The 16565-nt window shown below is 42.6% G+C and overlaps 1 protein-coding gene and 1 non-coding gene across 2 annotated transcripts in view; one reads left to right on the top strand and one right to left on the bottom strand.

Annotated features, from left to right (window-relative positions):
* Positions 1-16565, bottom strand: part of LOC124616617 (probable cytochrome P450 6a13) — a 181061-nt gene that overhangs the window by 1448 nt on the left and 163048 nt on the right. Inside the window, exon 7 of the mRNA XM_047144940.1 lies at positions 4655-4912. Within this exon, the coding sequence (XP_047000896.1) occupies positions 4655-4912 (258 nt within the window). The remainder of the gene's footprint in view (positions 1-4654; positions 4913-16565) is intronic.
* Positions 5802-5876, top strand: Trnat-ugu. Its single transcript has one exon. It is a non-coding gene; the product is annotated as a tRNA-Thr (tRNA).

Genomic DNA, 16565 nt, shown 5'->3' with positions numbered 1-16565 from the left:
CAACCAGGTAACAGGTTCATTGAAATATTTCTTCACTACTGACCATTAAAATTGCTACACCAAGAAGAAATGCAGATGATAAACGGGTATTCATTGGACAAATATATTATATTAGAACTGATATGTGATTACATTTTCACGCAATTTGGGTACATAGATCCTGAGAAATCAGTACCCAGAACAACCACCTCTGGTCGTAGTAACGGCCTTGATATACCTGGGCATTGAGTCAAACAGAGCTTGGATGGCGTGTACAGGTACAGCTGCCCACGCTGCTCCAACACGATACCACAGTTCATCGAAAGTAGTGACTGGCGTATTGTGACGAGCCAGTTGCTCGGCTACCATTGACCAGACGTTTTGAATTGATAAGAGATCTGGAGAATGGGCTGGCCAGGGCAGCAGTCGAACATTTCCTGTATCCAGAAAGGCCCGTAAAGAACTTGCAACATGGGTCGTGGATTATCCTGCTGAAATGTAGGGTTTCGCAAGGATCGAATGAAGGGTAGAGCCACGGGTCGTAACACATCTAAAATGTAGCGTCCACTGTTCACAGTGCCGTCAATGCGAACAAGAGGGGACCAAGACGTGTAACCAATGGCACCCCATACCATCGTGCTGGGTGATGCGCCAGTATGGCAATGACGAATACACGCTTCCAACGTGCGTTCACCGAGATGTCGCCAAACATGGATACGACCGTCATGACGCCGTAAACAGAACCTGGATTCATCCGAAAAAATGACGTTTAGCCATTCGTGCACCCAAGTTCGTCGTTGAGTACACCATCGCAGGCGCTCCTGTCTGTGATGCAGTGTCAAGGATAACCACAGACGTGTTCTTCGGGCTGATAGTCCATGCTGCTGCAAACGTCGTCGAACTGTTCGTGGAGATGGTTGTTGTCTTGCAAACGCACCCATCTCTTGACTCAGGGATCGAGACGCGGCTGCCCGTTCCTTTACAGCCATGCGGATAAGATGGCTGTCATCTCGACTGCTAGTGACACGAGGCCTTTGGAATCCAGCACAGCGTTCTGTATTACCCTCCTGAACCTACTGATTCCATATTCTGCAAACAGTCATTGGATTCCGACCAACGCGAGCAGCAATGTCGCGATACGATAAACCGCAATCGCGATAGGCTACAATCCAACCTTTATCAAACTCAGAAACGCGATGGTACGCATTTCTCCTCCTTACACGAGGCATCACAACAACGTTTCATCAGGCAACGAGGGTCAACTGCTGTTTGTGTATGAGAAATCGGTTGGAAACCTTCCTCCTGTCAGCACGTTGTAGGTGTCGCCACCGGCGCCAACCTTGTGTGAATGCTTTGAAAAGCTAATCTGCATATCACAGCATCTTCTTCCTACCGGTTAAATTTCGCGTCTGTAGCACATCATCTTCGTGGTGTAGCAATTTTAATGGCTAGTAGTGCATTTCTATATACACTGAAGAGCCAAAGAAACTGGTACACCTGTCTAATATCGTGAAGGCCCCCGTGAGCACACAGAAGTGCCCCAACGACTACATGGCATGGACTCGATTAATGTCTGAAGTAGTGCTAGAGAGAACTGACACCATGAACCCTGCAGGCTGTCCATAAATCCGTACGATGCGGTGGAGATAGATCTCTTTGGAATAGCAAGTTGCAAGGCGTCCCAAATATCGTCAATAATGTTCATTTCTGGGGAGTCTGGTGTTTAAACTCAGAAGTGTGATACTGGAGCCACTCTGTAGCAAATCTGGACGTGTGGAGTGTCGCATTGTCCTGCTGGAATTGCCCAAGCCCATTGGAATGTACAATGGACATGAATGGATGCAGGTGATCAGACAGGGTGCTCACGCACATGTCACCTGTCAGAATCATATCTAGACGTATCAGGGGTCGCATAACAATCCAACTGCACACGTCCCACACCATCACAGAGCCACCACCGGCTTGAACAGTCCACTGCAAACATGCAAGTTCCAGGGATTCACGAGGTTGTGTCCATACCCGCACACGTCCATCCGCTCGATACAATTTGAAACGAGATCCTGTCGACCAGGCAATATGTTTCCAGTCATTAACAGTCCATTGTCGGTGTTGATGGGTGCAGACGAGGCGTAAAACTTCGTGTCGTGCAGTCATCAAGGGCACACGAGTAGGCCTTCGGCTCCGAGAGGACATATTGATGACGTTTCATTGAGTGGTTCTCATGCTGACACTTGCTGATGGCCCAGCATGGAAGTCAGCAGCAATTTGCGGAAGAGTTGAATTTCTGTCACGCTCTCTTCGGTCGTTGTTGGTCCCATTCTTGGAGGATATCTTTCCGGCCACAACGAATTCGGAGATTTGATGTTTTACCAGATTCCTGATATTGACGGTACACTCGTGAAATGCCCCACGTATGCTGTGTCCCATCGCTCGTGTGCCGACTATAACACCACGTTCAAACTCACTTAAATCTTGATAACCTGCCGTTGTAGCCGATCTAACAACTGCGCCAGCCACTTGTTGTCTTATATAGGCGTTGCCAACTGCAGCACCGTATTCTACCAGTTGATATATCTCTGCATTTGAATACGCACGCCAATACCAGTATCTTTGGTGCTTCAGTGTACAAAGGCAATGTCCTGACTGACAAGAATTATAAAACGTGGCAAGAAGTAAGGGTTCACTGTACAAGCAAAGGAAAAAATCCGAATAGAACTTTTTTTTCTATTTCTTATCTGGCTCTCTGTTCTTCCGTCTGTTAAGACCCCTTTTTTTCTCAGGAATTACTAGACAGATCAAGTTGAAATTTATGTAACATACTATTGTCTATGGTGCCTTGGCGGTGCAAAAAAATATTGAATGTTCTTAGTCAACACAATCAAAGTAAGTGCCCACTTAGGTCACATATTTTGACACTCGCAAAGTTACTCATCAAAATCTATAGGTTACTTCCCGTTTACCTAGAATATGAAATTTGACAAGACCCAAGGTTTCACGGCCAAAGTAAACTGTTAATTTGTAATTAAATATCCTGAAAATGAATAGTGTCTTGAAAGGAGGATATAAGATGAACATCAACAAAAGCAAAACGAGGATAATGGAATGTAGTCGAATTAAGTCGGGTGATGCTGAGGGATTTAGATTAGGAAATGAGACACTGAAAGTAGTAAAGGAGTTTTGCTATTTGGGGAGCAAAATAACTGATGATGGTCGAAGTAGAGATCATAAAATGTAGACTGGTAATGGCAAGGAAAGCGTTTGTGAAGAAGAGAAATTTGTTAACATCGAGTATAGATTTAAGTGTCAGGAAGTCGTTTCTGAAAGTATTTGTAGGAGTGTAGCCATGTATGGAAGTGAAACATGGGTGATAAATAGTTTGGACAAGAAGAGAATAGAAGCTTTCGAAATGTGGTGCTACAGAAGAATGCTGAAGATTAGATGGGTAGATCACATAACTAATAAGGAGGTATTGAATCGCATTGGGGTGAAGAGAAGTTTGTGGCACAACGTGACTGCATGAAGAGATTGGTTGGTAGGACATGTTCTGAGGCTTCAAGGGATCACCAATTTAGGAGGGTAAAAAGCGTAGAGGGAGACCAAGAGATGAAGACACTAAGCAGATTCAGAAGGATGTAGGTTGCAGTAGGTACTGGGAGATGAAGAAGCTTGCACAGGATAAGGTAGCATGGAGAGCTGCATCAAACCAGTCTCAGAACTGAAGACCACAACAACAACATCATCCTGAAAAAGGTAATTATTTTGTCATTTGTTTTCTGACATCAAGCTTGAAAGTAAAACAGTCAGTAGCCCTGCATTCAGAGTGACTAGATTGCAATGGTAAACAACAAACATCAGCCAAGGAACGACTTTATTGCTCATATGGCGACTTTCGGAATTAATCTATCATAACCATTGCGGCCCAGTCAGCCTGAATGGAGAGCTACTGATCATTATAATAATGGTCGCCTGTCTCCTGTGTAACTTTATGTCACATTTATATTATTGAAATTAACAGATTCTTGAAAATCTTGGAATTCATGGGACCAGTACATGGCCAGTGTCATTGTCGATAACAGGCAAATATGGTCTAGATTCTCGATTCCAAAAAATGTTCAAATGTATGTGAAATCTTATGGGACTTAACTGCTAAGGTGATCAGTCCCTAAGCTTACACCGAGCGGGGTGGCGCAGTGGTTAGACACTGGACTCGCATTCGGGAGGACGACGGTTCAATCCCGCGTCCGGCCATCCTGATTTAGGTTTTCCAGGATTTCCCTATATCGCTCCAGGCAAATGCCGGGATGGTTTCTTTGAAAGGGCACGGCCGACTTCCTTCCCCGTCCTTCCCTAATCCGGTGAGACCGATGACCTCGCTGTCTGGTCGCCTTCCCCAACCCAACCAACCAACCCTAAGCTTACACACTACTTAACCTAAATTGTCCTAAGGACAAACACACACACCCACGCCCGAGGGAGGACTCGCACCTCCCCCGGGACCAGCCGCACAGTCCATGACTGCAGCGCCTAAGACCGCTCGGCTAATCCCGCGCGGCATTCTCGATTTCCAGAATGGATGAACTGCAGAACCCTCAGTGCGAGAGTGCTACCCCCAGCTGGCCAACTTTTCTTGGAAAAAGTCACCTCGGAAGGGGGAGGGCGCGGCGGACAGACTTACCGATGCAGGTCCGCGGCCCTCCGCCGAAGGGCAGGTAGGCGCAGGGGTGCCTGCGCTGCGCCTCCTCGGGGGTGAACCGCTCGGGCAGGAAGAGGTGCGGCTGCGGGAAGAGGCTGGGGTCGCGGTGCAGCGCCGCCAGGGGCACCACGACGGCGGTGCCCGGCTCCAGGCGGCAGCCCAGCTGCGCCGACGCCTCGGCCGCCTCCTGCCCCACCTCGCGGTTCAGCATCGCCAGCGGCGGGTGCTTGCGCAGCGTCTCTGCGGCACACACCACACTGCCCGGTAGAAAATCACGCCGCGCGGCACTGCTGCGAGGAATCCGGAAACTGTGAGACTGTCAAATGACAGAGCAGCTTTGCGCTTAACCAAAGTCGTGTTATGTTGTAGCGGTACAGCTGCGAGAAACCTGTGTTAATATATTTTACCTGCAGGGGAACGGCAACAATTAGAAATTAAAATTGTAGATATAATTACATTTTCCTCGAGACATTTGAGTCCCAACTTTATCTACAATAATGATAGAAATGGAATTTTTTCATATTTTTTTATTCATTCAAACTACTGTGCTGGTGTAATGGCTAGCACACCTGCCTAGTAAGCGAGGAGACCTGGGTTCAAGTCCCGGCCATAGCACAAATTCTAATTTATTTCTTCAGCTTCTATCACTATCGTAAATAAAATTGTAGAGCCACCACAATTTGCATGTGAGCTTTTCTTTATGTTACATGAAATGATAATTCAGTGGACACCCTAGCTGCAAACAGACGTTGATATACTTCATTGCGGACATGTTGAAAATGTGTACCCCGACCGGGACTCGAAGCCGGGAACTCCTGCTTATATGGTTGACGCATTTCATTTCTAGCAAAGCTGCATGGTCATCAACGGAAACTGTTCTTTCGGGAACAGACACTACCGTCATATATAGTTAAAATATGGCTTCCCAGCCATTGACCTTCTTGTCCGAACGCACACACTATGCCCGAACTCGTACGGGACTCGGTAGATTAATCTGCCACGAGTAATGAGTATGATGGGCAAACATCTATTAGGCGCACTACGAATGTAGTGGTGTGGACGTGTTGGGAATGAGGGTCTCACGGGGGGTGTGCAAGAGATAAGTCCCTGCAGGCCCACTATCCTCTGTGCCCCCGGTGGCTCAGATGGATAGAGCGTCTGCCATGTAAGCAGGAGATCCCGGGTTCGAGTCCCGGTCGGCGCACACATTTCCAACATGTCCCTAATGAAGTATATCAACGTCTGTTTGCAGCTAGGGTGTCCATCTAATTATCATTTCATTTCTAGCAAAGCTGCATGGTCATCAACAGTAACCGTTCTTTCGGGAACTGATACTACCGTCATATATGCTTTATTTTCTCTTAACCAATGTGAGCATTTTCAGGACAGTGCAAATACAATGTGTTACACCACCATATGATAAGATAAATTAACAAAGTCAACTTACAATATGATAACTTACATTACACGGCCGAGGGCCACTCGTTGCAAATATCGGACAGTGTATAGCACTGCCGGTGTACATAAAATGGTGTAAGTTGGTTGTGCACAGTTAATCTAAACTGTCTGGTCAGGTGCATTCTAAGATTAAACAGCAAGACATATGATTTCTTGGTGAGTGACTCAAGGTCTTGACAATATCCGCTTTCGTTGAAACTACCTCATGAAGTCTTATGTGCAACACAAAAAACACTCATATCCCTAAACTTCTATCACTAAACTATGGCAAATACCCACTGCTGTTCTGGGCGTTCACACATACAAATCTAAAAGACATACATGGTCATTAAAATAATTTTGAAGATACGTAATAAAATTACAAATTGAAATCATAATCGCTACTTTTCCAGGCATTAATATACATGTCATGTATATAATAGGTTAATAATGACATTAAAAATCAGCTATTTCAATGCAGATTAAACATACCATTCATATGTAATGGCATGAGTGCTCTTACATCTACAACTATTACATCAAACTATACAGAGTGTAGTGTGTTTACAGCGCACACTCACACACACACACACACACACACATATATATATATATATATATATATATATATATATATATATATATATATATATATATATATATAAAGCACATATTTGGTATGAATACCTACTTGCTCATATCCTTCAAGGTAGCAATTTGAAATTTTGTGGAACTTTCGTATTTAAGCCACATGGCAAACAGGAAGACCATTCATGTTGGTTCTGCTAACGTCATAAAGACGGTAAAGAGTTGCCACTTTTAAGGGCCATGAACAAGTTTCTAAGATTCATAACGGGTTGTAAATACCACGTAATGTTATCTGCCATGTTGTGAGTAGAATCTGTTAATTTTGTCTTTTTGAATGATGGTGTAACGCATTCTATTTACACAGTTCTGAAGATGCTCGTGTTAGTCTAGTGAAACATGCAAAATAAAGAAAAAGTTACATAAGACTTGAGCAAGTTTTTCTTGTTTTTTTTTAATTGTATTATATGTTTACTATTTTTGAACTTTCCCACATTTTAGTAAAATTTCTAGGCATATGTAGATGTGCCATGAGTTTTAGTTTTGTGTTGAGTTGTTGTTAATTTGGTACATTCGCGTATGTTCCACTGTTACTGTACAGAAATTCTGCTGTGTCTTTTTGTGTTAACAAACGTCTGTATTAATACGCCGGCAATTTCAAGAATTATAATTACGTGGCCGGTAACCAAGTACCACACAACCTGGTGACTACAACTCAAAGAATCGTAAAGGTGAGCCAAATTTTCGAGAAGAAAAGTAAGAAACAGCCAAAGGAGTTACAATAGAATAAATATTTATTGGAATCCCTTGACCTAGGTTTCGACGTCTATAAAAACGTCATGTTCAGAAGTATCAATAACTGACACTTAAATCGGTTAACAATCTATACGTGTTAAAAATATAGGTATAAACTAGAAGTGACAAAAAAATCACTGACTTACAAAGAATATTTACACTCACTTTATATAATGTTTTGGAGTTACGATAAAAATGTTGCCATAAGGTACAAACGAAGATAAAATTCAGATCCGTAATAATGGTATCACAACATACCATGCTGACTGCCATTAGAAAGTGTTTCACAACTACATCTAGTGAACTGACGCCACACCGATGTCTCTTGAACTGAGTTGAGGAAAATTTAGAACACGAGAGAGCAGTAGATGCATGTGCAGGATTAGTGCGTAACAGTAACGGAAAGAATAGCAATGAACTGACTAGGAAACGACTGCAGTATTAAAACACTGACATAAAAAAGGAGGAACTTAGTGCCAATACGATAGTATGAAAAGACAACCGTACAGCGTTTTACTTGGTCATCGCCCAAAAAATTTTTTAGGAACCAAGAACACAAGTCAAATATAAAATACTTCAAGTATGTCATTTATAAGTGATAAAGGGGGGGGGGGTAAGTGGAAGGATGGAAAAAGGGGGAAAGGGGGGATTCAATTAGATACATACAGCGGAGTCGTCACCATAATTTCGTAGGAAAATTTCCCAGAACGTACATCAAAGTTAGTGTTTTTTATACGTATTTATGTATCTTCTTTACTGTTCTAACTGATTTGGCTGTTTTTCATATTTCCTCGAGAGCACTGTATTCTACAGCTGCTGCCTCCAGCCACGTTCAAGACTTTAACGAACCATACTGGTATCGGCAGAACTCACGGAGCTTATATCGAGGTGTTGACGCTCCAACAGCGTCAGTTTATAGAACAACATCAGGATGCATCAGAAGAGTAAAGCAATTTATTAAACTGACGGCAAAACACAGTGTTGCGTCACTGGATCAAAAAACCAACGTTTGACATGTTCGAAAGAACAAAGAAACGATGGTACGGATACCTATACGCCTAGATCAACATTTCGAGGCAACCTTGCTAACAGATGACGACCAGAAACGTGTGTGTTTTCTGTCATGGATCGGCACTGACACGATTGGCATGCTGACGAAGCTCTTTGGGCAAAAGGACGCCGCACGAAGTGGCCGAGCGGTTAGAGGCGCCATGTCACGGATTGCGTTGGTCCCTTACGAAACCACACACATTTGAACATTTGAGCAAAAGGACAGCAGTAACAAAAAATATTCCTAGCTAGTTATAAACTATCGGCCCATTTAAAAGCAAAAAGGTTTGTGGCGAGGGCCCCATGCAAGTTCCTCAGCACAAAAAAGAAACATGGGCAGACATATTCAGAATGGGTAGATGATTTCTGTGGCGCTGTAAGGGATTGCAGTTTCATTTGCGAATATGATGGCTAATAGATTGTAGTCATATTATTAATACGTTAATGCGAAACTGAGATACCGTCATTATATTAATACGTGAACACGAAAATTGAAGTTCCGATTTTTTATAGAAGGGGGCCTATGAAATTTACGTAATTTGAAAGGTACTTTGCCATAGATGTGCACAAAGAAAAGCATATCACGTACGCACATAGCCATTAAGAAAGGTAGAAGAAAGTAGATGCTTTCATATTCGTAACTCTGATTATACCTTCTCTATCACGCCTTAAAATCTCCAGTACATGAACATCGAAAACTGAAGTGCTAAAAACTCTTGCCCTTCGTACCGATCAGGTGCTATGGGAAAATGACACACGAAATTAACAACGTTTCGTGAAAATACATTTAATGAAGACTGAAGGTAATTTCACATATTTTTGAGAGTTACAATAGCAGTTTGATGAATTGGCAGTGCAGATTTTGTAATGGAAAACATTTAGCAACCGAGGTTACTGTGCGTGATACAATGGCATTCACATTGTGTTGTCATAAGGGAAAAGTTAATTTGTCGGCATTAATATAAAATTAATTTTTCAAGGCACTTCAAATTTTCCAAGAATTCAAGAGAAATCGAAGAATTATTTCAGTAATATTAGTAGCTACAATGCACCATTTGTCATGGTCAGTTCTGAGGCCAAATCTTCAGGCTCAATTTTACGTGGACTCTGTTACTTTAAGGTATACAACACTTTTTATCGTAGATCAGGTCCAATCACTTATATGTATGGTCGTTCACCATGTCATGCGCAATATCTTTCTATGACATCGACACTACTGTTCTCTAGAGACTGAATGAACAATGAAATCAGCCTGATAATGTAATGCGTGAAACTGCTGTTAAATTAGAACATGCTAACCCTTTGGTGTTTTATTTCACTGCAATAAAAGGCTATTGTGTAAGAACAGAAAATGAAAATAGAGAAATTTGTTCGGTTATTATGGTTGACAAAAATTTAGACCTCCAGCATTCCAATTAAAACTGATGTGGCTACTGTTTTTACCACAGTTGATGGTGAGCACCATTCGAAAAAGAGTAGGTGTGTTTTTTTAAACCCACTCATACAGTGAAAAATATCTCTATTTTAGATTCATCACTGGAACCATTACCATATCAATTGTTATTTCCTGACGGCAACACTGGGTGGCATGCATAACCTGTGCACTGAACTTACCAGCAGGTAGTTTAGCATTGTGGCTTGAAATTAGAATATTTCTTTTCGAAGATATTTCAAGTGAATGCAATGAAGAAATTTCTTACAACTGAGCACTATTAGAATCTGATATTTTGAATGGGCATAATTTGACAAGTCGACTGCCTGGATTACCTGTTCCAACGTTAGTACCAGATTTCCTGAAGCAGATATTTTAGATCCAATCCATGAAGAGTTACAATTTGATGAACTTTATGAAAGACCTAATGTGAACAGCGTACTATAATTGACCATGTTATTCGTGTTTCATTTAAAGAGGACACATGGAAACTTCATCAAGATGAATCAGTGAACATGAATTAATGTTGTGATCTTAGCTACTGTGTGTGTTATTTCAGGCACTGAATTTTCCAAAATTGGAGTAGCAGTTTACATGAATTTGGCTGGGTTCCACCTTGAACTAGAAGAGTTGTATCTACGCCACTAAAGGCTGTTGCAATGCAACGAAGATTCAGCGAATTTAATTTACTAATATTTGCAGTTTGTGTGAATGTTCTACCACAACCTACATGGGCAGTAAAGCAAAACACATTTTATCAATGTCATGGTACTGAACTTCATTAATAAAGTTCACTACCATGAATAAAGTGTAGTACCATGCCAGTGCCCAAAATGTGTTTTGCTTTACTGATCAAGCAGGCTGTGGTAAAATAGTCATACTAACAGCAAATATTCATAAATTACATTCGCTGAAACTTCGTTACATTGCAACAGCCTTTAATGGCATAGCTTCTACTCTCCTAATTCAAGATAGAACCCTGCGGAATTCGTTTAAATTGCCTGTACCAATTTTGCAAAATTCATTGCGTGATATAACATCAAACAGTAACTAAAATTAAAGCATTAATTCATGTTCACTGATTCTTGCTACAGCGAGTAGCAACATTCGCTATGTAATTGCAGGAAACCTATGATCAGCAGTGTGTTTGAGCGCTGCGCTGGCGACAGCTCTTAGTCAAACAATTCATAGTTTATCGAAGGCGAGCGGGCATGCCGTATAACAGCGTTCATCGAGTTTCGTCACTTGAAATATGACATATTTACTATGCACAAAATTACAACCTGTCTTTTTGCAAACTGCCTTGAATGATTTTTTGTGAGTGTTTGGTATTACTATAAAACTTATTATCGAAGAGGAAATATGTGGTATAAAAGAATGTTAACTGTGAGAGGTACATTGTTGGTGGAAAGTTATGATTTATCAATGATGCGATGTAGTTTCTTTAGGGTTCGTTTCCCTCTACTGAAACTAAATCAATAATTGTAATTTAATTGTATCAGTTTGGCATTTGATTACAAAACAAAAACAATTTTTCGTTATAGTTTTTACCCAACATGACTATTGACCTCTTAAGTTATGGACAGTCCTTTATTTCCAATTTGGCTGTATGTGACCCGATGTTCATTTAAAGTCTTGGAAGCAAACAAGATGAATTTTTATGCTCGAGCTGAATATTTGTTGGACACTAATGTTCTGATTTTATACAAAGACGCATCAGTGGCTAACACCACGGTCTGAGTCAGGTCAAAGTGCACCAATTTAGTTTCTTTGATAGTTTCCTTCTTGAGCTTCAAAAATGCTGCTTGTGCTTGCTTGGTCCATTTAAACCTTGCATCTTTCTTTCGATGTTGATTCAGTAGCCCAGTGATTTCAGCTAATCATTTGGTGAATTTGTTGCAGTAATTTACTTTCCCAACAAAATATTCTGCTTCCTCGATATTCTTTGGATGAGGCAACTTTTTTATTGGTTCCTCACAGCCTTAGGATGGTTGTATTCAAAATGGTTCAAATGGCTGGCTCTAAGCACTATGGGACTTAACATCTGAGGCCATCAGTCCCCTAGACTTAGAACTACTTAAATCTAATTAACATATCACACACATCCATGCCCCAGTCAGGATTCGAAACTGCGACCGAAGCAGCAGCGCGGTTCCGGACTGAAGCGCCTAGAACCGCTCGGCCACAGCGACCGGCGGTCGTATTCCATCTGCATCAGTGATGTAGCCTACGTAGTCTACTTTGTTTCTGAAGAATTCATGTTTCTTTGCATTGTACCTGAGGCTATTTTCTTGCAGTGTATGCAAACACGTCGAAATTATTCATGTGATCATCGTGTTTGTACTGTCCCTGTATTTGGGTTATGTAGCTGTGGTATTTTTTATTTCTTCCACAAATCGCTCGTATTTTGCAGGAGCAGTTGCTACGCAGAATGGCAGTCTTTCGTACTGGAACAGTGCAAGTCGAGTTTTGACAACTGTTATCTTCTTGGATTCTTCCTCCAGTTCCAGCTGGAGATCTGTACTTGATAAATCTATTTTTGTAAAACATTTGCCATTTCTGATTTTTTGAGAAAGCTGTTCAGGCCTTTGAATCGGACAGCGATCTATTTGCAGCTATCGATACACAGTCAGTTTTAAACTTCCGCAGATTCTTATTGATCCATTTGGCTTTGGTACAGCCACAACTGGGGCAACCCATTGACTGACCTTCACTGGCTCCAGATTCCTTCTTTGGTCAGTCTTTCAGTTTCAACTTTACCCATGGCAGCAAATGGTACTGGTAAGCACTTAAAAAATTTTGATGTGGCTCCTGTCGTCAACTTCAGGATTGCTTTACAGATTTTACAGGTGCCTAAGCCAGCCTGTAAAAGACATTCATGATACTGGCACATTTTCATCTCGGCTTCTTTAAAGCTGTTTTCATCCATTGTGTTTACAGTCAGTAAACCTGTTAAATATCGACGGCTAACCAAATTTAATGTTAGTGAGAATACATTAATTTATTCAATTTTCAGTTCTATTTCTTATGGTTGAAGAAGTGTTTGGGGTGGTTGAGAAAGGACGCTGGGCCATTATATGAGCTGAACAAACTTAATCGCATTTTATTTGTTTTTTATACTTTCTATTTACTTCATTTTTTGATTTACAGCTTCAAGAAGAAGCTTTCCGAAAAGAACGAATGAAGATTATCCCTTGCAGACAATTCCAATTTTGAAATTAGGTCGACAAACCCATTTTGTTGCAAAATGTTCGTTACTGGTCGCAGTATAGATAAATAACTCACTGGAATACTTCGGAAGACTCATGCAGCTATTCGCTGTTGTAGAGTATGTTAAACAGTTGAATGCCAAATAGTTACAGATAAATGTATTCGTAAGATGCCCTGTAGAAGAATGCCTCTTGGTGCAAGGGGTTGGCAGTTGACCATCAACACAATAAACAACGTGAATCCGAAATCCACCGAACTGTCGGAGGCTGTTCAGGGACATTTAGTGAGTATTTTGCTGCAAAGGACCCGTGAATGTGGCTCGTTATAGAATAGGCCAATAGAATTTTGTTTGATGTTTGTATCTCTACTGCAGTGAAAATATCTGCACAACCATGCGGCTATCGGCAGTATGGCCTGTATGTTTTATCTGGAAATAAACTTGTCTCATTTTCTCACGGTACTTTCTACTGACCGCGCTATTTTCCACTTTAGTCTTCGCTCTTCAGCTCACTTTCAGTACTACTCCCTATTGTCACAGATTCGTTTTTCTGGAAGTACTAGCTGTGTGTTAACAGAGATTCACAGGAAGGTTAACTGATGAAGAGCTGGCCAATATGTGCTATGCCTCTTGTATGGGGCCGGCCGGTGTGGCCGTGCGGTTAAAGGCGCTTCAGTCTGGAACCGCGTGACCGCTACGGTCGCAGGTTCGAATCCTGCCTCGGGCATGGATGTATGTGATGTCCTTAGGTTAGGTAGGTTTAATTAGTTCTAAGTTCTAGGCGACTGATGACCTCAGAAGTTAAGTCGCATAGTGCTCAGAGCCATCTTGTATGGGACTACTGAATGCAACAGAATAGCGGCACAGTGCTCTGCTGAAAAGTTCCTGTAGCGATGGCACACACAGGAATTTTGCATCCGACTGAGGGTTGTTGGATTACTCTGTGTTTTGTGTTGTACGTCTCTGTGAGTGCACGTGGCAGTTTTTTTTACTGCAGTGAATGTATACACGCAGAACTAAAGGTAACTGAACTAACAAACCAAACAAGTCATTACGTGATTACGAGCACTCCGCAGTGAGCCAACGGAGACCTTTACGCAGACAGTATCCGTGGACAACCTCCAGAATTTTGACGGTGGGATTCTGGTTCGTCTCGTGTAATGTACTCTACATCTGGATCTACATCATACTTCACAAGCCATCTAATGGTGTGTGGCGGAGGGTACTTCTGACGCCACTAACCGACCGCCCCTACCCTGTTCCACTCGCGAGTGACGAATGATTGTAGATAAGTCTCTGTATTGGCTCTAATTTCTCGAATTTTCTGGTCGTGGTCATTACGGGAGATGTATGTGGGAGCAAGTAATATGTTGTCCAACTCTTCCCGGAAAGTACTCTTTCGAAATTTCAATAGAAAACCTCTCCATGCTGGACAACGCCTGTCCTGTAACGTCTTTCACTGGAGTTTGTTAAGCATCCCGATAATGCTCTCGCATCGATTAATAGATCCCGTACCAAATGCTCCGCTCTTCGTTGGATCCATTCTATCTCTTCTTTCGGTCCTACCTGGTAAGGATCCCATATTGATGAACAATGCTCAAGAATCGGTCGAACAAATCCCTTACAAGCCACTACCTTCGTGGATGCGTTACATTTCCTTAAGAATTTTCCTATGAATCTCAGTCTGGCATCTGCTTTTCCTACTACTTCTTTTATGTGGTCATTCCACTTCAGGTAGCTCTGGATAGTTACTCCTAGATATTTTGCGGTAGATACTGTTTCCAGCCTGTCATGAATAGCGTAATTCTATAGTAGTTGTTTTCTTTTCCTCTGTATATGCAGTATGTTACATTTATTTGCATGCAGCCTCAACTGCCAGAGCCTCCATCATTCATCAATCACTGCAAGTCATTCTGCAAATCGAAACGGTCTTCTAGCGTTGCTCCTTTTTTATCGTCAATTGCATCATCTGCGAACAGTTTTACATAGCATCCGACGCTTTCTTCTAAATCATTTTGAGCCGTGGTAAAAATTGCTGTTTTGAAGGGCGCGCCGCAGCGCGTAGTGTGAAGCAGTCGCCCTCCGTTTCTGGTGGTGGCGCCGCTGTGGCAATCGCAGCTTTGGTGTCTCCCTCTGGTGGGAAAGGGGAAAGGTTGCCTCTTCACGTGCATTTAAGGGGCGCTATGAGCTCGTCAGTCGGTCAGTCCGGGGTCAGTCTGGGTCAGTCGTTCAGTCTGCGTCAGTCTCTCGTCCCCAGCTCGCTAATCTGTCTCTCGTCCGCATCTGTTAGGCAGTTACTGTCTGTATGTCGTTCGGAGTGCTAGTATGTGGGTCGTTCGAATCAACCCTTAAAGCCGGCAAAATGAGAGTCTTTCCACTCCGCCAGTAAGAGAGCGAGTGGTCGCCCGGTCGGGGCTTAGTTCCTGCATCTGAGACTGCGCGTTAGGCCTCCAGTCTGCGCGTGTTTGCTCTGGCAATGGTCATCGGCGGTTGGATCGATCGGTTGGACGGTCGCGCACTCCGACACAAGATGACTTGTCCACTTGAGCGTCGGCGCATGTGAGGTCGCCACGTGAGTCCAGTGGGCCGCGCCGTATAGCGAGGGGTAATGACTTCGCGGTCGACACGAAAGCAATAGGAGTCAACCCACGACATCGATCTGGCCGGTGCGAGCTGCGACGCCGTGAGACGGGAGATCGGCGTGCCTTCCTGCGTCCGTTGAAGCGGCTGGCAGCGGACGGTTCAGGAGAGCGATTCGGGGATGCTGCGCCAGGTCTTCTCCAGAAATCGCAGTTATTATAAGTTAAGTGATTGGTGGTATGTTATTTCATTTACTTGTCAAATTCTACATGTTTTCTTGGTGAGATCACCAGCCGTTTTGTTTTGGGGTCGTCCCACCATTCTTCTCCGTTTGCCCGCCCGCGGGAAGGTGGTTGTTTATGAATTGGGTGGTCCGTTTTTCCTTGTGCAGTAGGGGCGGGTGAGAGCAACTTGCGGTTCGGATTGTTCGGTAATCTCCCCATCAATCTACTGAACGTTAGTAGCTGCAACTGTCATGTTTGTTGGATTTGGTGTGTTAACGAATTTATTGCTTGGAGTGTAACGGCCTAATTCCTGAAATATGTTTTGATCTTGCCTATCATCTTGAGAGGCGGTGTATGTGTACTGTAGAGCGTGTTAGCTTGTTTGGCCAACCTTGCATAATTTTATATAAGATTGCATTTCATGGGCTTTTATTTAAATGGTCATTTTAGTATATAAAGTATTTCGCAGTAAGACTTTTCTTAGAAGTTAAAATCAAGTTGCACCTTCGGTGGCAAAGTTAATATTTTAATTTTGGTTTTTGTACCATTTCCATCCCTCCTACGGGGTGCATAGTTTGTGTG

This window comes from Schistocerca americana, chromosome 5 (assembly GCF_021461395.2).
Source record: "Schistocerca americana isolate TAMUIC-IGC-003095 chromosome 5, iqSchAmer2.1, whole genome shotgun sequence".
Classification (NCBI taxonomy): Eukaryota; Metazoa; Arthropoda; class Insecta; order Orthoptera; family Acrididae; genus Schistocerca; species Schistocerca americana.
Note: the sequence above shows the minus strand (reverse complement) of the source record. Positions and strands in the feature narration are given on the sequence as shown.